Source organism: Chionomys nivalis, chromosome 19 (genome assembly GCF_950005125.1).
Source record: "Chionomys nivalis chromosome 19, mChiNiv1.1, whole genome shotgun sequence".
NCBI lineage: Eukaryota > Metazoa > Chordata > Mammalia > Rodentia > Cricetidae > Chionomys > Chionomys nivalis.
In genome coordinates this window covers 3,631,469-3,658,433 of record NC_080104.1, presented here as the reverse complement: position 1 = coordinate 3,658,433, position 26,965 = coordinate 3,631,469, and the positions used below count along the sequence as shown (strand labels likewise).

The following is a 26,965-nucleotide window of genomic DNA, read 5'->3' as shown; positions in this document are numbered from 1 at the left end:
GTCATTAGGTTCCTTCTCACAAGGGCTGGAATTGCAAGTGAGTCACCATGCCTGCCTGGCTTTTGTAAGTTCTGATGATCCGAATTTTGATCCACACTTTTGTAAGGCAAGCACTTTTACCATAGCCATCTCTGCAGCCCTGTTTTGTTTATTAAAAGTAAGACAATTTACTAATATTTTTCAAATATATATGAAGATACCTAAATATAATATATACACACGCATATGTATACCTATTAATTTACATACCATATGTAATGTACATACATATGGTATGTAAATTGAGATAAGTGGGATTATAAAGAGAGATAATCAGATCAACCAGCACTGAAGGTTTGAGAAACAACTTAGTTAATTCTTAAAAGCAAGCAGACAAAAACAGAAAAGAGAATCTAGGTATTTGAAAGACTTGTTCTCTAGGCTTGGGCTACTGGGTGCTCAGGGATTATTCTACCCCAACATTGAAAAACAGAGATTCTTTCTATGAAGACATGTACATTTATGAAATAAAACTAAAAACAAAAGCAACAGAAACTTCTCATTTGGTGTTAATAAAACAGTTTTTAACAATTTTTGACATTTATGATTACAGACATTTATATTACAGCTTTGAACTCCCTGTGCAGCCAGGGATGACTTTGAGCTCTCAGTCCTCCAAGAATAATGACACCAAGCTCTATATCTGCAGATGAAGAAACATATGCTTGGGGCTGGAGAGGAGGCTCAGCATTTAACAGCATTTACTGCTCTTGTAGAGGACCAATATTTGGTTCCTAGTACCCAACAGCTCACAGTTGCCTATATATAACTCCAGTTCCAGGGAATCTGATGCTTTTGTCTGTCCTCTCCGGGAAACACATACACACACATGCACACACACACACATGCACACAAACACTCACATAAAAATACCTTTAAAAAAAGAAACATGGGTGGTTAAGAGCACCGCCCGCTCTTCCAGAGGACCCAGTTTCAATTCCCAGCACCCACACAGAGCTCACAACTCTCTAACTCTAGTTCAGGCCCACATACAGATAAACCAGCAGGTAAACAGGAAGTAATACACATGAGTAAAAATAAATTAAAAAAGAAACATACTATAGTAACACATATGCCAAGGAAACATCTTAGAAAACAGGCAGTCTTTAAAGTGGATCTGAAACTGTCAGTGGTGCTATCTCCTTCTCTTCCACCACCAGCCTTTCTCCTACTGGAAGGCTGGGGACAGCTACCAGTGCTATCAGAAAATTAGATGGTGTACACCTATTATCCTAGCATTCAGGAGGATTACCACAAGTTTGAAGCCCACCTGATAGTCAGTATTAGACCAGCCAGGGATACATACATGAGCTTGTCTCACCCCCAGATTCCCTCCCCAAAATAAGTTAGATTCATCAGGTCTTATTTTTCATTTCAAACCATCCGTTTTTTTTGTTTTTTTTTTTTTTGCCTTTTATTTTGAACATCACAGGAGAAAAGAGGAAAATGAACAACCCTCATGCTCCGGAGGAAGCCAAGAGATCCCGAGTGTCGGGGGATATTCCTGTGGAATTGATCAATGAGGTCATGTCTACCATCACAGACCCTGCAGTGATGCTTGGACCAGAGGTCAGCAGGGGGAACCCGGCAGGCAGCTGAGAAGGCCTTTCTGGTCTCCCTGCCACATCAGCTGTCAGAGATGTAGGTGGAATGCTGAGGACACACTGGGGGAGGGCAGGAATGGCCAACCAAGATGTGGTCCCCCTTGATGAATATCAATTACAGGGCCACAAACCACAGTTTCGAGTAGTTGGAAACCTTTCCATCTTGATGAATTTCAAACCTCCATCAGTAGTGCACAAAGCCTGTGATAAAATCCTTGTAGTTCACCTAGAGGTTCAGCAGTGTTCACATGCCATTTCCCTGTGTTTACCTCCTCTTTCCTCCTCTGTGGACCTTTTAGAATCATTTCAGAGTTCCAAACAGATGAAATAGTAGCTCACACCCGATGCATTCTCCTGTGTCTCATATGAAAGCAATTCTCTTGTATTATCCCACGAGTTAGCACTCAGGAAATTTAGCTTTGTTACAAGGGTCTCTGGTTTAGGGTTGGCAGACTGTATCCTGTCAGTCAGATTTGCTTTTAACTTGTGGGTTGAAGTAATTTTTCTGCCTCAGTCGCCAGCTAGCTAGAAGTAAAGGTGTATATGATCAGGCTACGCTTGTAACTGTTCTAATGGACTATGTTATCTGTACACCACTGCACATAGCAGAAAATTAAACAATTGAGACTTGGAATGTATGTCTTCCAAAATAAAATGTTCATCAGTAGACTTTTCACTGAAAAATTTGCCGACCTGTTGGCTTAATATGCAACCTATATCCAATGATCGATTATCTTACCAAATTATGCCATACAAAACATGTATTGCTATTGTTGGAGGCTCAGTTAGGAACTGAGCATGGAATTTAGTTTTCATTTCTTCATCTCTTTAGTGTGTATTTTTTTTGACAGATGTCATGTAGTAGGCTGATCTTGGACTCATTATATAGCCAGGATGAATGACCTTGAACCACCATGGAATGTTCTGGGGATCGAATGCAGGGCTTCCTGAGGTGGGCAAGCACCTGACCTCCGAGCCGCTTCCCATCTCTTTAGTCTGTGTTAGCTGAAGCGGTTCTCCCCGTCTTTCCCCTTCTTTTGCAATGCTGCCTTTATTGTGGAGTCTTGTTGGCTAGTTTTGCATAATGTCTCTGTTTGGATCTCTGTAATAGTTTAGGTCAATCCAGATAAAACGTTTTGGTTGAAAGTACTGCTGACATCTTACTGTAAGACATTCAGGAACAGGGAGGCTCAAGACATTTCCAGGAAATGAAGACATGGCCAGAGTTTATTAAGCAACTTCTGTTTCTTCGGTGTGGCTCTGCTAGATTAAATCATTAAGTTTCATACTGATCTGTTTCTGTGGTTCTTTATCAATGCCAAGGATAATTCAGAGAACTGGGTGTTGCAACAGAACCATCTTATAAAATTCTTCTTTCCTTCTGGACTATCCAGTTGTGCGAACCTAAAGCTGAGCTCCTGCTTTAGGGTTTTTGTAACTTCTCACATGAGCAGAGCTTGGTCTACTCAGATTTAAAGTGGGGAGGCAATCAACCATCTCACAATCTGTTGCTGCAGTTAGTAAGTAGTGTACCAGCATGCCCAAGAAAGCGGCTGAGCATTCAGATGTCTTTGTAAACTAGTTGTTAATTATCTTGGTAACTTGTACCACAGTGATACCTGATAACCTGGACAACCAGCTGGAGCCCTCAAAGCTAGTGCTGCACTTAGGACTTTTCTTCCAAGCAGACCTATTTGTCAAAAATCTCCTTGCCCAGCATGGGGTGGATTAAAGCATGAGGTGCCGGCACTTGGTCATACAGCCTGCTGTGAGTTAAGTCAGGATCAATAGATACTTCTGGAAAGAAAACTGCCATTCAAAAAGACCTGTTAAGATGATAAAATATGACTACTGCTTTATGGTTTATTTCAAGATTTTGGAACCTGTTACCTTAATGGACTTTAATTTTTCATTATTATTGCTACTGTTACTATGTTGTGTGAAGGAGTCATTCACATGCATTGAGGTAGAGGACAACTTTTAGGGGTCAGTTATCTCCTTCAGTTGTGGATTCAGGGCATCAAACTGAGGTCATCAGGCTTGTGGAGTGATGAGCCATCTCACCAGTCCTCTTTTTAAAAATTTACATTTATTTATTTAATGTTTCTATGTGTTTGTGTTTCTGTGCACATGTGGGAACACTTTACCATGGCATGAGTATGCAGGTTAGAGGCCATGGGAAAGAACTGTTTGTCTCCTTCAATCAGATGGGTCTTGGTCCATTCTTGCCATTCTTCGTTGTCAGCTTGACTATATCTGGAATGAACTACAACCAGGAAATGGAGAGCACACCTGTGAGAAATTTTCTGTTGGGTTTACAGTGGGTAAACTTATTTCTATTCTAGACTTTTTTTTTTTTTTTTTTGGTTTTTTTTTTGAGACAGGGTTTCTCTGTGGTTTTGGAGCCTGTCCTGGAACTAGCTCTTGTAGACCAGGCTGGTCTCGAACTCACAGAGATCCGCCTGCCTCTGCCTCCCAAGTGCTGGGATTAAAGGCCTGTGCCACCACCGCCCGGCTCTATTCTAGACTTTTAAGGTAGGAAGAAACACCTCTGATATGGATCTTTAGGTAGGAGGACAGCATGCCTTTGATTTGGATATTGAGGTGGGAAGGCACGCCTTTAATCTGGGCTTCACTTTCTGTTGGAAGCCTGGATAAGGACATGGAATAAGGAAGGTTTGCTCTTTGCCCATTTGCCCTCACTGTGTCAAAACATCTGTTCCTTCCATGGAGCCTACTTTTTCAGAATTCCAGCATATACAGAGGACCAGCTGAGACACCCAGCCTGGTGGGACTGAGGAACTACTAGATTCTTGGACTTTCTGTTCACAGCTGGTCATTGTTGGAGTAGTTGGACTGTAGCTTGTAAGTCATTCCAATAATTTCATACATACATACATACACACTCATTCCATAAACTTTGTGACTCTAGAGAACCCTGACAAATACAGATTTTGGTACCAGAAGTGCTTATAGAAGAACAAGTATAATGATGACTCTTTTAACTGTCTGAGATAAACTATTCAATTCTCTACCACTTTCGGTTACTGTAGTCTCTCCAAACACTCCCTCTCCTGGGAGCTCAGAGAATACCAAAAGCCCATGGTGTGAACTGTATTACAAACTTACAGGGGTAAATACATTTGATTATCTTGAGTCACCACCTGTGAATGGCACTAGATTTGATGATCCTGTATTTTAAATTTTGACAGTTTGGGGAAAAATAATGAAAATGATGCTGCTGGTTGGTTGCTTTTAGTATTTCTGTATAAACTGATAAAAGATAGGAGTGAGCTTTGTGATAAAATTAAGTAATTTCAGAATATGGTGAAGGACAATAAAGAACTTAGTATAAAGTCGACCAGCTCCAGATGTTAATAAACAATGTAAAGGTTTCTAAGTGTGCCCTAGAAAAGAATCTTCTTTCCAGCAGCCACAGAGCTTGAGTTACAGAAAAATCAAACTGAAGCCTTCATTATAAGGTCGGCTGAATTATAGCAAAAATTCAAGCCCCAGCTTCAGAGGATGTCAGCAGTTCAAGTCAGGGCATCAATTGGTAAAGAGTGGACCCTATAACATGGCTTGGGGATGCGTGGAGGACCCTACTGAAGCTGAGAATTTTGAACCTTCAGATTCGCAAGGATTTTATCTTATCTGACCTCTTCCCTCTAAGTGTCTTAGTTAGAGTTTCTATTGCTGCGGTGAAACACCATATCAAAAAAAAAAAAAAAAAAAGTTCAAGAGGAAGGGTTTATTTGGCTTATACTTCAGTATTGCTGTTTATTACTGAAGGAAGTCAGGGCAGGAGCTCAAACAGGAAAGGATCCTGGAGGCAGGAGCAGATGCAGGCCCAATAGAGGGGAGCTGCTTAGTGGCTTGTTTCCCATGACTTGCTCAACCTGTTTTCTTATATATCCCAGAACCACCAACTCAGAGATGGCACCACCTACAATGAGCTGTTCCCTCTTACACTGATCACTAAATGAGAAAATGCCCTTCAGATGGATCTCAAGGAGGCATTTCCTCAACTGAGGCTCTTTCCTCTCTGATGACTCTAGCTTGTGTCGAGTTGACACACAAAGCCAGCCAGTGCACTTTGAAATACTGCTCCTTTCACCTTTCACTGAGAAGTTTAATCCTTAATTGTCCACTAAACCATCAGTGACTCTCTCTGAAGACAATGCCAGCAAGACAATACTGATGTCCCTCAGGACCCACCAAATCTAGTTACATCTAGATTTACAAACAAACTCAAGGCCAAAGCAGTTTTCTAGAGGGGACATAGAAAGTGTAGCCTGTGTGGAATGTATTACACCGTAGTGCCAGCCACTAGCTCTTACCTCTACATCAGACCAAAAAGGTGATCCCGTCTCTATGAATCCTCAGACTGAATACCCCGAGCTCCTGTCTCCTCCTACCCTTTTTTAAAAAAAGATTTGTTTTATTTTATTTTTTTTTAAGAAAAGAATGCATACTGTCTGTTTTCATTTTACATACCAGTCCCAGTTCCCACTCCTTCCCCTCCTCCCATTCCTTCCACCTACACCCCAGCCCCTATCCACTCCTCAGAGAGGATAAGGTACATTGCTTTGGGGAAGGTCCAAGGCCCTCCCTACTATATCCAGGCTGAGCAAGGTATCCATCCAAAGAGAATAGGTTCCCCAAAAGCCAGTACAAGCAGCAGGGTTAAATACTGGTGCCACTGCCAGTAGTAATGGGGAGGGGGGAGCAGATCCAAGACTAGGAGCCACAAGGTGGGTGAGAGACAGAGACCTGTCCTACGAGGTGCAGCTGCAGGCGAGAGACAGATGGATAGGTACACCATGCAGAGTGAGGTTGGATATTTATTTAGTGGGTTATGGAGGGGAAAGGGGGGAAGGGAAGAAGGGAAAAGAGGAGAGAGAGAGAGGGAGAGAGAGAGAAAGAGAGAAGGGGGAAGGGGAGAAGTGGGGAGAAGGGAGAGAGACAGAAGCTGCCTTTTCAGGAGAGAGACAGAAAGGAAGGGAGCTCAGGCTGGAAGCAGAAGGAAGATCTGCTTGCCTCAGCTGATGGGGGTGGAATGGGCAGTGCTTGTCTCTGAAAGGGACAGGACAGACATACAACTGTCACGCACATTTAGGGTATCAAGTTTGGTCCTATGCTGGTTCCTTTCCTGTCCAGCTGGACCTGTTGAGCTCCCATTAGCTCAGGTAAACTGTTTCAGTGCTTGTACCCATCATGGCCTTGACCTCTTTGCTCATATTCACTCCTCCCACTCTTCAAATGGGAGCTCAGTCCAGTGCTCCACTGTGGGTCTTTGCCTCTGTTTCCATTAGTTGCTGGATTAAGGTTCTATGGTGATATTTAAGATATTCATCAATCTGACTACGGGGCAAGGCCACTTTGGGCACCTTCTCCTCTATTGCTTAGGGTCTTAGCTGGCATCGTCCTTGTGAATTCCTGGGAATTTCTCTAGTGCCAGGTTTCTTAATAGCCCCATAATGGCTCCCTCAATCAAAATATCTCTTTCCTTGCTCTCATCTCTGTCCGTCTTCCATCTTGCCTGTCCAGTTTTCTCAAGTTCTCCTCCTGCCCCCCCTTTTACCTTATATTCTTTTTTTTTTTTTTTTTTTTTTTTTTGAGACAGGGTTTCTCCGTAGTTTTTTTTTGGTTCCAGTCCTGGAACTAGCTCTTGTAGACCAGGCTGGCCTCGAACTCACAGAGATTTGAGTGCTGGGATTAAAGGCATGCGCCACCACTGCCCGGCTCTACCTTATATTCTTATCTTCGCCCTGGCAAGTCATTCCTGTCTCAACCTCCCTAGTGCTGTGATTAAAGGCATGTGATCCCAAGGGCTGGGATCAAAGGTGTGAGCTCTATTTCTCTTTTAGACTGATTCAATCTCGTGTAGCACAGGGTGGCCTTGAATTCACAGAAATATGTCTGCCTGTTTCTTCAAATTCCTAGGATTAAAAGTGTGTGCCACCACTACCTGGCCTTCATGGCTAAGTAATGTGACTGTCTCTGCAGTGTGATCTTTAGGCAAGCTTTATTTGTTAAAGCACAAAATATCACCACACTGCACTAAGAGCTTAATGAGTTTGCCAGTTCATTCAAGCAGAAGTCTGGGAAATATTTGTGGGAGTGGATTTTAAAGGTCTGGGCTAATGGTGGAAGGGACATAAAACTAGATCGCATTGAGTTTATTGATATGGGCCCTCTGAGTAGAGACTCTGAGCTTAATATGGAAGCTTGAACAGTTTAAAAAGGTGTCAAAAGTTTGAATGGTTGGCTGAAGCATTTATCAAAAGATGACTGTGGCAGTTTGAAATAATTGGCCCCTATAATCTCACAGGGAGTGGCACTATGAGGAGGTGTGGCTTTGTTGGTGTGGCATACCTTTGTTGGAGGAAGTGTGCCACTGAGGGGGGCAGGCTTTGAGGTTTTCTATGCTCAGGATACCACTCTGTTGAGAGTTCTCTGTTTAGGTCTGTACTCCATTTTTTTTTTAAATTGGATTATTTGTTCTTTTAATGATCAGTTTCTTGAGTTCTTTGTATATATTGGAGATTAGATCTCTATCTGATGTGGGGTCTGTGAATATATTTTCCTCTTGTCTGAGGTTTCTGTCCTGCCCAGTTCCCGCAGTCGTTAAGTCCCAAAGAAATTACACAGAGGTCTACATTAATCATAAACTCGTTGGCCCATTAGCTCAGGCTTGTTATTAACACTTATAACTTATATTAGCCCATTATTCTTAATCTGTGTTAGCCACATGGCTCAGTACCCTTTTCAGCAGCACAGTCACATCTTGCTTCTTCTGTGTCTTGACAGGACTGCGTCCTCTTCCCAGAATTCTCCTGTTCTCCTTGACCCGCCTCTACTTCCTGTGTAGTTGTCCCACCTATACTTCCTGTCTGGCTGCTGGCCAATCAGCATTTATTTAAACATAATTGACAGAATACAGACAATTGTCCCACACCATTTTCCCATTCTGTAGGCTGTTGTTTTGTCTTGTTGACCATGTCCTTTGCTTTTCAAAAGCTTTTCAGTTTCAGGAGGTCTCATTTATTAATTGTTTCTCTCAGTGTCTGTGCTGCTGGGGTTATATTTAGGAAGTGGTTCCCTGTGCCAGTGTGTTCAAGTGTACTTCCCACTTTTTCTTCTATAAGGTTCAGTGTGGTTGGCTTTATGTTGAGGTCTTGGATCCATTTGGACTTGAGTTTTGTGTATGGTGATAGATATGAATCTATTTTCATTTTCTACATGTTGAAATTCAGTTATGCCAGCACCACTTGTTAAATATGCTTTCTTTTTTTCATTTGATATTTTTAGCTTCTTTGTCAAAATTCAGGTGTTCAAAGGAGTGTGGATTAATAGCCAGGTTTTCTGTTTGGTTCCATTGGTCCTCCTGTCTGTTTTTATGCGAATACCAGGCTGTTTTCAGTACTGTATCTCTGTAATAGAGTTTGAAGTCAGTGATTGTGATGCCTTTAGATGTTCTTTTATTGTCAGGATTGTTTTGGCTATCCTGGGTTTTTTGCTTTTCCATATGAAGTTGATTATTGTTCATTCGAGGTCTTTGAAGAATTTTGCTGAGATTTTGATGGACATTACATTGAATCTGTAGATTGCTTTTGGTAAGATTGCCATTTTTACTGTTAATGCTATCTACCCAAGAACATGGGTGATCTTTTAACTTTCTGATGTCTTCTTCAACTTCTTTCTTCAAAGATTTTAAAGTTCTTGTCATACAAATCTTCCACTTGTTTCGTTAGAGTTACTCTGAGATATTTTATGCTTTTTGTGACTATTGTGAATGGTTATGTTTTTCTGATTTCATTCTTAGCCCATTTATCATCTGTGTGCAGGAGCACTACTGATTTTTTTTTAAGTTAATCTTGTATTCTGCTAAAATATTGAAAGTGTTTATGTGTTGTAGAAGTTCCTTGGTAGATTTTTTTGGAGTCACTTATATGAACTATCAGCAGCAGCAAATAGTGAGAGTTTGTCTTCTTCCCTTCCGATTAGAATCCTCTTGATCTCCTTTTTGTTGTCTTAATTCTCTAGCTAGGACCCCAAGAAATTATATTGAATAGATATGGAGAGAGTGGACAACCTTGTCTTGTTCCTGATTTCAGCTGGATTGCTGGGAGTTTCTCTCCATTTAGTTTGATGTTGGCTGTTGGCTTGCTGTATATTGCTTTGATTATGTTTAGGCATGTTTATTGTATCCCTGCTCTCTCTAAGACCTTTATCATGAATGGATGTTGTATTTTGTTGAAAGCTTTCTTGGCATCTAATGAGATGATCATGTGGTTTTTATTTTTCAGTTTATTTATATGGTGGATTACCTTGACAGATTTTCATATGTTGAACCATCCTTGCATCTGTGGGATGAAGCCGACTTGATAATGGTGGATGAAGGCGCTGATGTGTTCTTGGATTCAATTTGCCAGTATTTTATTTAGTATTTTTGCATCGGTGTTCATGAGTGAGCTTGGTCTGTAATTCTGTTTCTTAGTAATGTCTTTCTGTGGTTTGGGTATCAAGGTAATTTTAGCCCTTATAAAGAGTTTGGCAAGGTTCCTTCTGTTTCTATTGTGTGGAATAATTTGAGGTGTATTGGTATTAGTTCTTCTTTGAAAGTCTTGTAGAATTCTGAGCTGAAACCATCTGGTCCTGGGCTTTTTTTGGTTGGGAGACTTTTGATGACTGTTTCTATTTCTTCAGCAATTATAGGTCTCTCTAATTTGCTGATCTAGTCTTGACTTAATTTGGCAAGTGATATTTATCCAGAAAGTTGTCCATTGCCTTTAAGTTTTCCAAATTGTGGAGTACAGGCTTTTGAAATATGGCCCTGTGATTCTCTGTATTTCCTCCATATCTATTGTTATGTTTCCCTTTTTATTTCTGATTTTGTTAATTTGGATATTCTCTCTTTTCCTTTTGGTTAGTTTGGATAAAGGTTTGTTTATTTTGTTGATTTTCTTGAAGAACCAGCTCTTTGTCCCATTGATTCTTTGTATTTTTTTTTTGTTCCTATTTTGTTGATTTTAGCTCTCAATTTGATTATTTCGTGCCATCTAGTTCTCTTGGGTGAGTTTGCTTTTTTTTCCCTAAAGTTTTCAAATGTTCTGTTAATTCACTAGTATGGGATTTTTCCAGCTTCTTTATGTAGGCATTTTGTGCTATGACCTTTCCTCTTTACTCTGCTTTCCTGGTGTCCCATAAATTTGGTTATGTTGTGTGGTCATTTTCATTGAATTTTAAGAAATCTTTAATTTCTTTCTACATTTTTTCCTTGACCCATTGATGATTCAGGTGAGCATTGTTTAATTTCCATGTGTTTGTGGGCTTTCTTCAGTTAATATTGCTGTTGAATTCTAGTTTTAAACCATGGTGATCTGGCAAGATACATGTTATTCCAATTAATTTTATATTAGTTGAGGTTTGTTTTGTTACCAAGTATGTGGTCAATTTTTGAGACGGTTCTATGATGTGCTGAGAAGAAGGTATATTCTTTTCCTTTTAAATTCTATAGATGTCTATTAAATCCATTTGAGTTATAACATCAGTTAGTTCTCTTATTTCTCTGTTTTGTTTTTGTTTTTGTTTTTGTTTTTGTTTTTTTTTTTGTCTGACTGACCTGTCCAGTGGTGAAAGTGGAGTGTTGAAGTCTCCTACTATTAGTGTGTGGGGTTTAATATATGATTTAAGTTTTAGAAGTGTTTATTTTACATATGAGGGTACCCTTATATTTGGGGCATAGTTGTTCAGCATTGAGATTTCCTCTTGATGGATTTTTCTTGTGACTAATATAAAATGCCTTTTTAAAAATTTTTTTTGATTGATTTTAGTTTAAGTCTCTTTTGTTATTTATTAGGATAGCTACACCAGCTTGTTTCTTAGGTCCATTTAATTGAAATATTTTTTCTTAACCCTTTACTCTAAGGTGATGTCTGTCTTTGAGGTTGAGGTGTATTTCTTGTATGCAGAAAAAGGAGGGATTCTGTTTTGTATCCAGTCTGTTAGTCTGTGTCTTTATAGGTGACTTGAGTCTGTTTATATTAAGGGATATTAATGACCAGTGATTGCTGTCTCCTGTTAATTTAGTTTTCATTGTTGGTGATGTTAATTTGTGTGTTTTTCCCTTTTTGGGGGATTTTCTGCTGTTAGACCATCTATTGTCTGTGTTTTTGTTGATGTAACCAACTTCCTTGGGTTGGAGTTTTCCTCCTAGTATTTTGTGTAGGGCTGGGTTTGTGGCTAGGTATTGATAAAATCTGGTTTTGTCATGGAATATCTTGTTTTGTTCTTCTTTGGTGAATGAAAGTTTTGCTGGGTGTAATAATCTGGGCTGGCATACATGGTCTCTTAATGTCTGCATAACGCCTTACCATGACCTTCTGGTTTTCATTGTCTCCAATGAGAATCAGGTGTAATTCTGATAGGTCTGCCTTTATATGGTACTTGGCCTTTTTTCTTTGCAGCTCTTAATATTCTTTCTTTATTCTATATGTTTGGTGTTTTGATTATTGTGTGGCAAGGGGACTTTTTTCTTTTTTTTATTGATCCAGTCTGTTTGGTGTTCTGTATGATTCTTGTATCTTCATATGCATATCTTTCTTTAGGTTGGGAAAGTTTTCTTCTATGATTTTGTTAAATATATTTTCTGTGCTTTTGAGTTGAACTTCTCCTCCTTTTGTACCTATTATTCTTAGGTTTGGTCTTTCCATGGTGTCCCATATTTCCTGCATATTTTGAGTTAAAGTTTTGTTATATTTAATGTTTTCTTTGGTTGATGAGTCTATCTCCTCTATTGTATCTTCAGCGTTTGTCCATGTCTTGTATCCTGCTGTTTATGGTTGTGTTTGTCGTTCCTGATTGTTTTCTCATGATTTCTGTTTCTATAATTACCTCGGCTTGTGTTTTCTTTATTGTCTCTATTTCAGTTTCTAAGTCTTGAATAGTTTCTTCTATATGTTTGATTTCTTTTTCTTGGTTTTCTTTAAGGGATTTGTTGATGTCTTTTAATATTTTGTTTGTGTTTTACTCCATTTCTTTGAGGGAATTTTTCATTTCCTCTTTAAGAGTTTCAAACATTCTCCTGAAGTTATTTTTTAGGTCATTTTCTTCTGCTTCATCTATATTTGGTTGTTCAAGTCTTGCTTTTGTAGGGCCTCAAGATTTTACTGGTGTGTTGCTCTTTGTGGTGTTGCATGTGTTCTTACCTTGTCTATCCATCTTTTCCTCTGATTGGTGTGGTTGGGGCTGTCTGTTATTCTGGTGATTAATCTTCTAGGTTCCAGTGAATCCAAGGCTTAGGTGGTTGTTGTTCCTCATGGTACAATCTGTGCCATGGTTCTAGTTACTTCATTATTCACTCCGTGTTCCTGGAGGTCTCTCAGCTCTACTGGGGTTTGCTGCACTCTAGTGGAGTTTGGTATCTTAAGCCTGCTCTGGCCTAGGTTATTGACTCAGATCTGGTTCTGTAAATGGCCCTTCTCTGGATTTGATCCTGCAGAGGTCCCTGGCTTGGGGTTAGTCCTGCAAAGGTCTCTGGCTCTGATCTACTCCTTTGGAGGTGCTCAGACCAGCAAAGGACCTGGCTCAGGCCTACTCCCTCAGAGGTCCCAGACTCACGCTGGGACCCTCCGAGATTTCTGGTTTCTCCCTATTCCCTCTAAGGTCCCAGACACTCACCTAGACCCACAAGGGTCCTTGCTCAGGTCTACTCCCTGGAAGGTCCCAGATTCATGCCTGAACCCACAGCTGTCTCTGGCTCTGGCCCACTTGCTCAGCAATTTCTCCTCTCTACCTTCTTCTGTGGAGTTTGCTGTCTCTGGTATGCTCTGGCCCAGTCCTGCCTCCACAAATGTCCCTGGTCTGAATCTGTTCCCTCTCCAGTGGAGCTTGCTATCTCAGGCCCACTCCAGCTCAGGTCACTGGTCCAGTCTTGCTTCTAAATGACCCTGGGCTGGATCTGCTCCTGCTCCCATGGAGTTCACTGTCCCAGGCCCACTTTGGCCTAGGTCCCTGGCATAGTCCAGTTCTTTTGGAGTTTGCTTCCTCAGACCTTCTCTGGCCTTGGTTGCTGGCTCAGTCTTGCCCCTGTGGAGTTCACACTACCTCAGGCCTGCTCTGGTCCAGGTCGCTGTCTCAATCCTACTCCCGTGGAATTTGTTGCTTCAGGCCTGCTCTCGTCACCCTTTTTCTTTTGCCAGACCTTAGGGTTGCTTATGGTGCTCCTCTATGGGACACGTTAAATGCAATGGATTTAGCTAGGTCCGGGGTAGAATTGCATTGTCCAAGATAAGATGATTGTAGTTATCATAATGGGCAACATAGCCAAAGCAACGTCCATAATACCTAACCTGTATGGTCAGCATAGGAAGGTGAATTTTACAGTGCTATGACTCATATGGAACTTTGGTATTGACTTGTCAATCATGGTGTTTACAGGCATGAAATAGATAAAAAGCCTAAAACATTTTTTGTCAATCTGTATAAGCAGAAAAATTCTCAAACAAATGAAAGAGAGGCTACATTGGATAGTGACAAAAGGTAATCTTGGTCAGTGAATCAATTTCCAGACTTGAGCCAGTTTTCAGACCTAGAACCTCTTGAATGAAGAGATGGCCAGATTCACAGTGAGGAAGAAACTTGGTAAAATACCAAATTTTTACTGTTAGCTTTTCTCCAGTTCTTCCCCAGAGAGATCTATGGCCTTGTACAAGGGTACACTGGGGAGAGGAATTAATCAGACTTTTTTGGGGACTATTGGATACTGGTTCTGAATTGAAGCCAATCCTGGGAGATCCCAAGCAACATTATGGCCATTCAGTTAAAGTAGGGGTTTATGGATGTCAGGTGATTAATGGAAATTTGGCACAAATCTGAGTCACAGCACATCTAGTGGGTCTCTGAACCATTAGTTATTTCCTCAGTTCCAGAATGTTTAATTTTGGTGGATATACTTAGAAATTGGCAGAATTCTCACATTGGTTCCCTGACCTGTGGAGAAGGGCTGTTATGGTTGGAGAGGCTAAATGGAAGCCTTTAGAGTTGCCTCTGCCAGGGTACATAGTGAATCAAAAACAGAAATTAGTGCTACCATCAAGGTACAGGGATGCTGGTTCCCACTACGGCTCCCTTTAACTCTATCTGGCCAGTGCAGAAGACTGATGGATTGTGGAGAATGACAGTTAACTATTGAAAACACAATCAGGTAGTAACTCTGATTGCAGCTAGTGTAGAGTATCCTTATTTGAGCAGATTAGCAGATTTTTTGGTGTATGATATCCAGTAATTGATCTAGCAAACACATTTGCTAGCTTTGTGTGGGGCCTGGAACGAGAGAAGCTCTTCAACAAGTACAGGTTGCTCTACATTTGGACTATAAGAACCAGCAATGGTAGTTGAGGTGTTAGTGGCAGATGCTGTTTGGAGCCTTTGGTATGCCCCTATAGGTGAATTACAGAAGAGACCTTTGGGTTTTTGGAGTGAGGCTCTGCCATCATCTGCAGACGACTATTCTCCCTTTGAAAGACAGCTCTTGGTGTGCTATTGGGCCTTGGTTGAAACTGAACATTTGACAGTGTGTTAATCAAGTACTGTGCAACATGAGCTGCCCATCATGAGCTGGGTGTCATCTGACCCACCAAGGCTTAAAGTCGGGCATGTACAGCAGCAACCCATTATCAAATGGAAGTGGTAAGATCATGTGACCAGTTGCAGAAATAAGGATTATTATTGAGAAGAGTGCTCCTGTTGAATTTTGTTAAGAATGCATTTGTACAGATATTTCTGTTTTCCTTCAATTTCTTTATTATATGTTGTAACATCAAATAAGAGAATACTAAAAAGATGTTCCCCAAGGGACAGTGCTACTTATTCTAAATTTACATGTTGCGGTTGTCCAAGGGATAGGTTTAGGCATTATTGTGACCTGGTTGTTTCCATTTGGAAATTAATCATGATATATGGAGATATGATTGTGTCTCAAATTGACAAGGGGTGGATTGTGATGGCTATTCTTGATCGTCAACTTGCCTCTATCTGTAATGAACTACAACCCAGAGAAGGAGAGCACACCAGTGAAAGATTTTCTGCTTCGGTTTGAAGTGGGTAAATGCACTTTTATTTTAGACCTTGTAGATAGCAAGACACATCTCTGATCTGGATCTTTAATCAGGAAAACAGCGTATCTTGAGTCTAGAAGGCGCACCTTTAATCTGGGCCACACTCTCTACTGGAAGCCTATATAAGGACATGGGAGAAGGAAGGTTTTGCTCTTTGCCTGCTGCCCTCACTTTGCTAGCACAACCATTCCTTCACTGGCATTGCAGTCTACTTCTTCAGGATTTCAGCATATACAGAGGACCAGCTGAGACACCCATCCAGCCTTGTGAGAGTGAGAAACTACTAGATTCTTGGACTTTCTGTTCACAGTTAGTTATTTTTGGATTAGTTGGACTGTAGCCCGTAAATTCATTCCATAAGTTCTGTGACTCTGGAGAACCCTGACTGTCAATATTCTGTGTTTCATGGTTCTGTGGATAAGAAGATTCACTCCAGAATGAATTTTAGATTTTGCCAAACAGCTACAGCAGAGGAGTCTGCTTCAGGTGAACTTGCTGATCATTGATTTGCAAAAGGCCTTTTTTTATTGTTATACAATTTACACATTAACACGTCAATTTCCACATTCCACAACCTCTTATCTGAAGTTCCTTGAAGAAACCAAATACCAAAGCAATTCTCAGTCACAAGATCTCTAGGTTTTCTAAGTCCTCTCATAACTAAGTTTTTGCAAAAGCTTTGAACCCTTCAGGAAGAACTCAGATAAGATTCAGACACTTCAAACAAAGGGTGTCAGTAACTAAAGGGAACATTACAAAAGGCAGTTCAAAGGCTAGGTGCTAGTACTCTGGAATTCAAGCCAGACACAGTGGTCTGTGAGATCTCCTGCCACATGACTCGTCTGGAGTATTGAATTTAGCTTGGCAGCAAGCACACTTCTTAGCCATCTCACTGCCCCCCAGTTCAAAAGTTTTATATCTTTTTTTTTTTTTTTGATGTTTATGTGTTTGCATATAGATCAGTCATGTGTGGCTGCCCACAGAAGCAAGCAAAGGGGCACTGGATCCTCTGGAACTGGGAGTTGCAGGCAGTTGTGAACCTCCCAGTATGAGTGCTGGGAACCAAGCTTGGGTCGTCTGTGGAACATCAGGCACTGTTAACTGCTGAGCCCTCTCTCTTTCTAGGGCTCCCACCATCCTTAAAGTTTTATTAGAACATCATGCCAAATATGCCTAACCAGTGATTCTGTGCAATCTTTTAAACTACAACAGCAATTGAGTAGTTAAGAAACCATATGATTCAAAATGTCTAAAATGTTTATTATTTTTTAAATTATGCATACATGTTTTTCTGTGTAGGAGTGTGTATGTGTGTGAGTGCAGAGCCGGAGAAGTGTCAGATCCTCTGGGCTGGAGTCACCTAATGTGCAAGCTAAGACCTACACGTGGACCATTTCTAGGAGCAGTACATGCTATTAAAACCGAACCATTTTTCCAACCTCCTAAAATATTGCCTTAAAATTAATTTTTACATTAATCCATGAGTTTATATGAGCATGGGGGCACATTAGTGCCTGTGGCAGATTCTCTCAAATAAACACATAACTTGCCTTTTGACTACTCTAATAGCCAGCTTGCTGTAGTGTTGGAATTGCAGGCAGGACACCAGACCCTCCTAACTTCTGTAGGTGCTGGGGATCGAACCCTTGTCCTCACATTGTGAGCCTTCTTTCCAACTCTTCTAAAACATTTTCTATTTGTTGTCTTTTTAAAAATGTTACCTGGCCCAAAGTAGTGGTATAATCTTCTTATCAGTGGGAAAGCTGAGGCAGGAGGATGTTAGTTCAAGGCCAGCTTATACCACACAGCAAGACTCTGTCTCAACAAAATTTTGCTGATGCCTAATTCATGCAATGTTATCTTTTGATAATGCTTTGTCTACTTAATTATTCATTTATTTGTGTGGGTGTGGTTTCTCATGCCTATGTACACATAAAGGACAGAAGAGGGTATCCAGTATCTTTTTTTATAATTATTTGTCAAGTCTTTTGAGGCATATCTGTCTCTTCCTTCTTTGGAGTTAGGCTTACAGGTATACAAAGGATGCACCTGGCTTGTTATGTGGACGTGGACTCTAGAATCCAAACTCCAGTTTTTCTCATTGCACAGTAAACCCTTTTAACTGCTGAATCATCTACTTCTTAATCCACTTTTCTATTTTGTCTTCAAAACTTGTGAGGTGTGGATGCACAGCTGCTCTCATGTGCTTGGGTTTAAAACCCTGAAATTCACACCAGAGTCTTGTTAGAACAGGGAAAGTGTTCACTGTTTTTAAAGAAGAGCCCTTTGTAATCTTTTCTTGTCTCCTGGATCCCAGACCAATTTTCTGTCCGCACATTCAGCCAGAGATGAGGCAGCAAGACTGGAAGAGCGCAGGGGTGTCATTGAATTCCATGTGGTGGGCAATTCCTTGAGCCAGAAACCGAGCAAGAAGATGCTGATGTGGCTGGTGGGTCTGCAGAATGTGTTTTCTCACCAGCTGCCCCGAATGCCCAAAGAATACATCACACGACTCGTGTTCGATCCGTAAGTTCAACTCATTCTTCATTCCTTCTTTAATGCTAGAAAGAACTATTTAGTGACAATTAACCCTTGGAATCCAGCTACCTCCTATCTTGATATGGATACATAGTCACAATGATATAATTTTCACTTCAAAGTCATAACGATTAATCTATCAATAAATCCTAAATGTTCTTGTTAATAGATTGAAGCTTTATAAATTGCTGGGATTGGTGAGATGGTATAGTGGGTAAATTCTCCTGCTGCCAAACCTTATGATCTAAGTTTTATCCTGGGACCCACATGGTAGGAGAGACCCGACTCCCATAAATTTTTCTCTGACTTCTACACCTGAGTGGCATGCATTTGTGTGCATGCACACACACACACACACACACACACACGAGGAGAGAGTGGCATGTACTTATACACTTGAACACACAAATAAGCAAACAAATGAATGAAATAAAAAATACTAAGCTGATGAGGAGCCTTCTGCACACATTCTGTGAGAACATAGGAATACTAACATGTTTTACTGCGGTCAGTACATTCCTCGTTTTGCTGTATTGGATAGGGACCACTGTAGCCCAAGTACTCACAGGTAGGGTTGCATCAAAGTTTTGTTGGATCTTCAGGCAAAGTACAGAGCACAAGATAATCCATTTGTGCAATGTGCTTCTGTAAACACTAGGAAAATGATTGGGATTTGGGATAGATTACCCTAGGAAATCCAGTACTTTCAGGAAGAAAAAAAATCCAAGGATGAAGTTGTGGTTCACTGGTATAAGGCTTACCTTGAGAAAACAAAGCCATAGGTTTAATCCACAATATTAAAAAAAAAATGAAATCTAATAATACCAACAACATGGAATTAAACTCCATTTGTTTTTACTTTACCCTCGTTAACCAGTCAGCCTGTGTGAAATGTGATCTGAAAATGTGGCAAGTCCGAGTGAGACAGTCTGGGGGATTCCACACTGCAGGACTTGACAGTTCCTACATGTGGATGCTGTGTTCTTTGCTGTGATGTTACTATCACTGTGTGAATTTTTTTTTTGGTTTTTCGAGACAGGGTTTCTCTGTAGCTTTGCTGCCTGTCCCAGAACTAGCTCTTGTAGACCAGGCTGGTCTCGAACTCCCAGAGATCTGCCTGCCTCTGCCTCCCGAGTGCTGGGATGCTGGGATTAAAGACGTGCGCCACCACCGCCCGGCCCACTGTGTGAACTCTTTAGGAATGTGTGCCACCCTTACCTGCTACTTTGAGCTCTGAGCTCTCCCTCCAGTTCCCATAGCCAATTCTAGAGCCCCTCCAAGCACATACTTTCAGGCTCATGTTCTTCTAAGGTAATTCTTCCTTTGTTTTTGGTAGAAGCTCTGAAGTAGGCTTGCCCTAAAGACTACAGGAAAATGGATACCTGGGGAGCTGGTGTCTAGATGAAAGAATCCCCTCCTGCTCCAAGTCTTCTTACACAACAAGGAACATCTCCAAAAGTATTTTATATAACCAAGAAAGATAAAGCTTAACCTTATTCTTTCAGGAAACATAAAACCCTTGCTTTAATTAAAGATGGCCGTGTCATTGGTGGTATCTGTTTCCGGATGTTTCCATCCCAGGGATTCACGGAAATTGTTTTCTGTGCAGTAACTTCAAATGAACAAGTCAAGGTAAGAGAAACGCAGGATCTTAGCAGAAAAGCACTCAGAAAGGAGAGATGTGGGAGTCAGTCACCCAAAGGAAGTTCTTTACTTCCAACCATTATCACCTCCCAGAGTAGGACTCTGGATGTCGATAAATTTAAATGGAGACCTGAGTCTCAGTAGTTTACCCTGAAGCAACACCTGGTTGTAGGAAGAACCACAAGCTGAGATTACCTGACCTCCCCCAAGAACAGACCATTCAAAGGAAATGCCATCCGCTGTAGACAGGATCACCTGCCAGCACACACTCACCCTGACACCCTAGACAAATGTCAGCCAATCAGGGGTCCTGAGCCTCAGAAACCCCTCAGCCCCACCTTTACTACTATAAAATCATATTCTAACTGAGCTCGGGGCTCTCCATTTATTCCAATACACTGGAAATGCGGAGAGACCGAGTTTGCAAACTTACTTAAAATAAAGGTTCTTTGCTTTTACATATGGGATTCTGTCTCCTTGTTGGCTTTCTCGGGGACTTTGTGGATTTGGGCATAATAAGAGGCAGGCAGGTGAGTTTGAGGCCAACTTGGTTAACCTATTAAGTTCCAGGACAACCAGGGAGACTCTGTCTAAAAAGAGAGAGGGGGAGGGAGAGAAAGAGACAGAGACAAGAGAAGTTGTGAGAAGTTTCCAGATAATGAAGAAAGTGTTTCCATGGAGTTGGTTCAGAGCGTCCCCTTGACCCCACATGTCTACGAATGCTGTTCTAGCACTTTGTCATAGAGCAGTTGCCATCGTCCCTGATGTGGGCTAGGAGCCTGCTGGAGTCCTCCTTTCCCTGTGCCATGCTGCCATACCTGGCACAGGCCCTGTCTTCCTGGGAGCTAAGGTTGTGCTCTTTTTGGATTGTCTTTGGTTTGCCTGGAATAACTTAGATGTGCCTGGCAGAAAGAGCTCTTCTGTAGAATCTGTTATACTTCACGCTATTTCTATCAGGACAGACTAAAGCAGTGGTTCTCAAGTTTCCCAATGCTGTAGTATCTGTTATACTCCACTCTGTTTCTATCAGGACAGACTAAGCAATGGTTCTCAAGTTTCCTAATGCTGGGCCCCTTTAATATAGTTTCTAAGGTTGTGGTAACCTCCAACCATAAATTTATTATACAGTTGCTACTTCAAAACTGTAATTGTGTTAGTTATGAGTTGTAATGTAAATCTCTGATATGCAGGCTATCTGATAACCAGAGGGGTCAAGACCCACAGGTTAAGAACCACTGTGAAAGGCTATGAAGAAACCTTGTGATGATGGAGCTGTAAGCAGCTCAGGAGTCAATGGGGGGTGCAGAAAATCTGTTGGAAGGTCTGGGGCAAGTTGTCCAACACAGCTGTGTGAAAGCTGCACAAACTGCCTGGAAGGTCCATTTCAAAAAACAAATGGAAGCAGGAGAGGTTAATTTTTCTAATGTATTTCACTTAACCTAAATTTAATATCATGAGGAATTATCAACAGCATCTATATTCTCTGTATGTGCTAAGTGTTTGAAATTGGTGTATATTTTGCACACGTAGCTTGTCTAACCACTGGGTGCAAGGGCCGTGGCTTCTGTGTGGGACAGCAGAGGCCGTGGCTCCTGTGTGGGGCAGCAGGGGCCGTGGCTCCTGTGTGGGGCAGCAGGGGCCGTGGCTCCTGTGTGGGGCAGCAGGGGCCGTGGCTCCTGTGTGGGGCAGCAGGGGCCGTGGCTCCTGTGTGGGGCAGCAGGGCCGTGGCTCCTGTGTGGGGCAGCAGGGGGACATAGTTTCTGTAGTGGGCAGCAGAGGCCCGGGGTTCTGAATTAGGCAGCAGAGGGCTAGGACTCTGTTGGTTCTTCCAGCTTCAAAGAATCACTGTTATTTGAAGAAACCAAAAATAAGTCACTGGACGAAGTAATTTTCTGTGTAAAGTGTGGTTAGTTTTGTACACTTGTGCTTTCTTTGGGTTCACCCCCCCCCCAAAGACAGAATCTGATGGAGTTGCTGCTGGTCTCATACTTGCTTAAAGCTAAGAATAGCCTTGAGCTCCTGACCCTACTAACTCTCCATTTCCCCTCTTTCTATGGGAGCAGGGTGTCTCTGTAGCTCACGCTCTCCTGAAGCTCACTAGGAAGCTCAGGCTGGCCTTGAACTCAGAATTCTTGCTTTAACTTCCAGGTGCTAGGGGTTGTGGATTTATAGGTCTACAATCTAGCTCTTTGTGATTTTGATTTTGTTTTGTTTCTTCTTTCTTTTAAACAGTCTTACTATGTAGCTCTTGTTGCCTTGGAAACTTTGTATAGACCAGACTGTCCTGGAACTCACAGGGGTCCACCTATTTCTGCCTCCTGCTACATATGAGCTTTTTAGCTTTGAATCCTAACACCGCAGCAAATTGCAGGTGCAGGGGTCTCACAGTTTGTCTGTGGGAAGGGAAAGACTCAAATTAGATACAAACTGCCCTTTAGTGCTTTTTAAAGAATTCTGACAAGATGTCTTTTGCTGCTGTTGCTATCTTTATAACCCACCCATCCCTCAGTGTGAAGAACATCCAGATGTCTCCCAAAATACAGAATTTAGGGCCTCACTCAAACTTTGTGTGACTATACATAGAGAGAAACTTTTCTTTGGAAAACACACCAATAGCTTATAATATGAGGTAACTTGTTTTTTTAAAGATGGGTGTACCAACCACTTAGTTTGGAAGAACTGATTAGGGTGAACTTAGGCACTTTTATCAATAGCAGAGCAAAACTGAAGATACCTTAACACTGGTGGCAAAGTTTTCAATGGCTTCCAGAGGGCATTCCTCCACTGCCACAGCACAGACTGTTATTTTCTAAAATCCTGAGGAAGGTGGCCAAACATTACAGACTGAGTAGGAATAACAAGGGGAAAAAATTATTCAGAGTCCTTTTAGGAATTTGGGTAGAGGGTTACTTACAGGAGAAAAAATGATTCAAAGACAATTGCATCACGCATGGGTGGGTGAGAGCTCTCAAAAGCTGGGAACTTGGAGCTCTCTGCACAACCTGCACGCAGCTCAAGAGGCTGGAGAATGTCCCTTCCAGGGCTCAGTTGTTCTGAGAGTGTCTTTCAGGTGCAGGTGTCTTTCAGTAGTCTTTATTGTATATTTAAGGGGGTAAATACACACACACACACACACACACACACGGGAAGCCCTGAGTGCATGTGTGTTGCTGGCACAAGCCCACCATGTCAGAGACCCTGTCTGACCCATGGGAAAAAGGCAAAGCCTCTCCCCCTCTTCCCAGCGCAAGGCTTAGAAGGATGGCAAAGCCTTCCTTTGGTCCTTGTACATATTTTGACAGTATATGCAGACAACGTCCACCATCGTGTTCTTCCCTTAATACAATGGTTCGCAAGCTGTGGCGTGTGAACTCTTGTGGTGGGGGTCAAATAACCCTTTCACAGGGGTAGCCTAAGACAACCAGAAAACACAAATATTTACAGTATGATTCATAATGGTAGCAAAATTACAATATGAAATAGCAATGAAAATAATTTCATGGGTGGGGTCACCACAATGTGAGAAGCTGTATTAAAGGGTCACAGCATTTGGAAGGTTGAGAATTGCTGCTTCAATATTTACAGGCTGAGGACCTCTCCTACAGAGCCTACCCCTATGAGATTAGTTCAGCTGTATGCAGCAATCCAGCCTCCCTGTTCAACTCTGTGTAATAAATATGCCAAGCTTCCAAGGCATCCTGAACTTGGGGGAGGGGTGCTGTAGTTTCTCTATGGCATCATTCAGATGCCAGCATGTGTGTCTGTCCATCATTTCTTAATCCTCAGTCTTCCTGAAGCAATTTCTAGTTATTCACTTCTGTGTGTGTACTGGGACCTGAACACAGGTGCTGTGGAAGAGCAGCCAGTGCTCTTACCTGCTGAGTCATCTCTATAGTCCTAGCCATTTGACGAACCCTTTTTAATGCCTCACTCAATTATTTCTAACTTTACTCCTTTTACCCATTACAAATACATTGTTCTGAATCCATGTCACAAAATAGAAACACAAGTTTCATATATAATTCTTTTTCTAAGTCAGGTGTAAAGTTGCTTTAATCCCAGCACTTGGGAGGCAGAGGCAGGTGGATCTCTGTGAGTTCCTGGCCAGCCTGTCTCAAAACACCAAATAAATAAATGAGTACATAAAATAAAAATTTCTAGTAGTAGTATTGCAAAGTAAAAGGAAACAAATGAAGTTAAATGTTTAAAGTTTGTGTTTAACTTAATATGTCCAAAATATTGCCATGCCAAGATGTATATTCATATTTTTTGCTGGTGTATATTTTATGCTTCTAGCAGAGCCCAGTTGGCACCAGCAAGCTGTCATGCTGACTAGTGCAGGTCCATACTGTTATTCTGTGTTGTCTCTCTTCCCCATGTCACGATGCCTCCTTCCAGGAGAGATATTTCACTCATCCTCTCTATTCGCATCATATCCAAACTCACTGTGTCTTGGTATCATGGTGCTTTGGGGAAAATGTTCTTGGTAACAGCACTGGAGGAACAATTTCCAAAAGAGGGAGATGGTGCTGCTGAGTCTTTTGGACAGAGCACCCACGTGGTAGTTGCTCCCACAAGCCATTCTGTAGCAAGACATCTTGGAGAAAGTCCTGTAAAGTGCTTAGATTGCTTGGGGTCCCCTAGTCATGCCACACAAAGAGACTCTGGCTTATATACGGCTTGGTTTGAGGCTTGGGAGGTGGAAGTGATTCTGTGAGGTGGTATCTGTGGGTGAAGTCTTTGTGTAAGGACAGACACCTTTGGAAGCTCTGTTTCCTGTCTTTTTATGAGATTCTGAAACGATCTTTCTCAATTCATCAGTCTTATCTGAGCTTTATACTGAAAAAGTGAACACTTGCATTTTTCCAATTTAAACTACTCAGTTTTTATTCTTTTAATTTATTTTTATTTTTAAAATGCATCTTTATTAATTCTTTGAGAATTTAATACATGTGCATGGTCGCTTCTCCCCTCAGTCTTACTTTTTCTTTTTTTTCTTGTTGTTGTTTTTGTTTGTTTGTTTTTTGTTTTGTTTTTGTTTTTGAGATAAGGTTTCTTTAACAGTTCTGATTGTTCTGGAACTTGCTTTGTAGACCAGGTTGGGTTCAAACTCATTACCTCTGCCTCCCAAGTGCTGGGATTAAAGGTGTGTGGACAGGGTTTCTCTGTGGCTTTGGAGCCTGTCTGTAGACCAGGCTGGTCTAGAACTCACAGAGATCCTCGTGCCTCTGCCTCCCAAGTGCTGGGATTAAAGGCGTGTGCCACCATCGCCCGGCACTTTTTTTTTTTTGAGACAGTTTTGATATATAGCCCAAGATTATATACCAGATATAGACCCTCTCACCTCAGCATCCTGAGTGCTAGCATCTCACCTCAGCATCCTGAGTGCTAGCATCTCACCTCAGCATCCTGAGTGCTAGCATCGCACCTCAGCATCCTGAGTGCTAGCATCGCACCTCAGCATCCTGAGTGCTAGCATCGCACCTCAGCATCCTGAGTGCTAGCATCGCACCTCAGCATCCTGAGTGCTAGCATCGCACCTCAGCATCCTGAGTGCTAGCATCGCACCTCAGCATCCTGAGTGCTAGCATCGCACCTCAGCATCCTGAGTGCTAGCATCGCACCTCAGCATCCTGAGTGCTAGCATCGCACCTCAGCATCCTGAGTGCTAGCATCTCACCTCAGCATCCTGAGTGCTAGCATCGCACCTCAGCATCCTGAGTGCTAGCATCGCACCTCAGCATCCTGAGTGCTAGCATCGCACCACAGCATCCTGAGTGCTAGCATCGCACCTCAGCATCCTGAGTGCTAGCATCGCACCTCAGCAAATGTGTACCAGAACACGAATCCTGTTTTCATATATTAAACTATTCATTTATTCAGTATTGTCCATAGTTTTTGTTTCCACTGTTTTATTTGCTGATTCAGACTGTGGCCTTCTCAGATTTTCTTGGTCTGATAAACAAAGGTAAGTTGGGTGTCTGTGATGCAGTGGCTAGAAGGGTTGTTGGTATCTGAAACAGGTAAATGTTTAGATCTGTACACACCCCAGTGAAGGTCTGCATGGCTCATTTACTTACCTCGGATATGGTAATGATGGTCAGCACCATTCCGCTACCCACTTCCTTTCATCTCAGTCTCTCAAATATGGTCAAGATTAAACTCAACCTTGACATCAACTCTAAAAGCATCTAGAAACAGCAAGGATTTTAGGACTGAGTTTGGAGTCTCTGTGTGTTATTTTCAAAGAACCAGGAATTAGTCTTCGCCAGCAATGATTTTTGTCTTGAGCCATAGATTTTGAATGTCTGTCTTGTGATTCCTTTTCAAAATTTAGACATGCAAGAAAGGTTTGTTAACATAATAGTTCCTTCTAGAAAGGATCCTGGTTGATAAAATATTTAAAACTATGAACTCCTAAATGCTATAATTTTCTGTCATGTTTTTAGGAATTTCTTTTCTTGAGTATTTTTAATTCCACAGGGCTATGGAACACACCTGATGAACCATCTCAAAGAATACCACATAAAGCATGATGTTCTGAATTTCCTCACATATGCAGATGAGTACGCCATAGGCTACTTCAAGAAGCAGGTCAGTTCCCAGTGAAGCCTTACTCCTCAGCCTACATCTGTGCACATGTTCAGGCATGAGTGTGCCCGGGTGGACACACCTATTGTGCACACTTGGCAGCCAACGCAAGACATTGGGTGTCTTCCTCTATTGTGCTCTGGCTTATTGCTTTGAGACAGGATCCCTCACTGAATATGAATCTCTTCTAAAAATTAAAAATTAAAGGAAAATTGGTTTAACAGAGGATTGAATCTACAGAGGATTCCAGTCCTAGGAACTTGGATGTCATCCCACTCTTGAGTTTACAATCCTGCTGGGATTAGTGGTGTGATCACTGCCACCTCCAGATACTTAAATTAATTTAGATTTGTTTCCTGTTGGCACTGTTTGGTTTTTGATCATTTTGTTTGTCATGGGTCACTCTCTGTGGCTGCTGTTCATAGC

General features: G+C 41.7%; 1 protein-coding gene across 2 annotated transcripts in view; it reads left to right on the top strand.

Moving 5' to 3' along the window:
* Kat2b (lysine acetyltransferase 2B) overlaps nt 1-26,965 on the top strand; it is a 121,127-nt gene that overhangs the window by 83,349 nt on the left and 10,813 nt on the right. For both annotated transcript variants that reach the window (XR_009058770.1, XM_057794843.1), the window contains exons 9-12: nt 1,472-1,608; nt 18,084-18,292; nt 19,810-19,936; nt 26,432-26,542. Coding sequence is in view for 1 of the 2 variants with exons in the window: in XM_057794843.1 (XP_057650826.1) it covers nt 1,472-1,608; nt 18,084-18,292; nt 19,810-19,936; nt 26,432-26,542 (584 nt within the window). In the remaining variant the exon portion in view is untranslated. The remainder of the gene's footprint in view (nt 1-1,471; nt 1,609-18,083; nt 18,293-19,809; nt 19,937-26,431; nt 26,543-26,965) is intronic.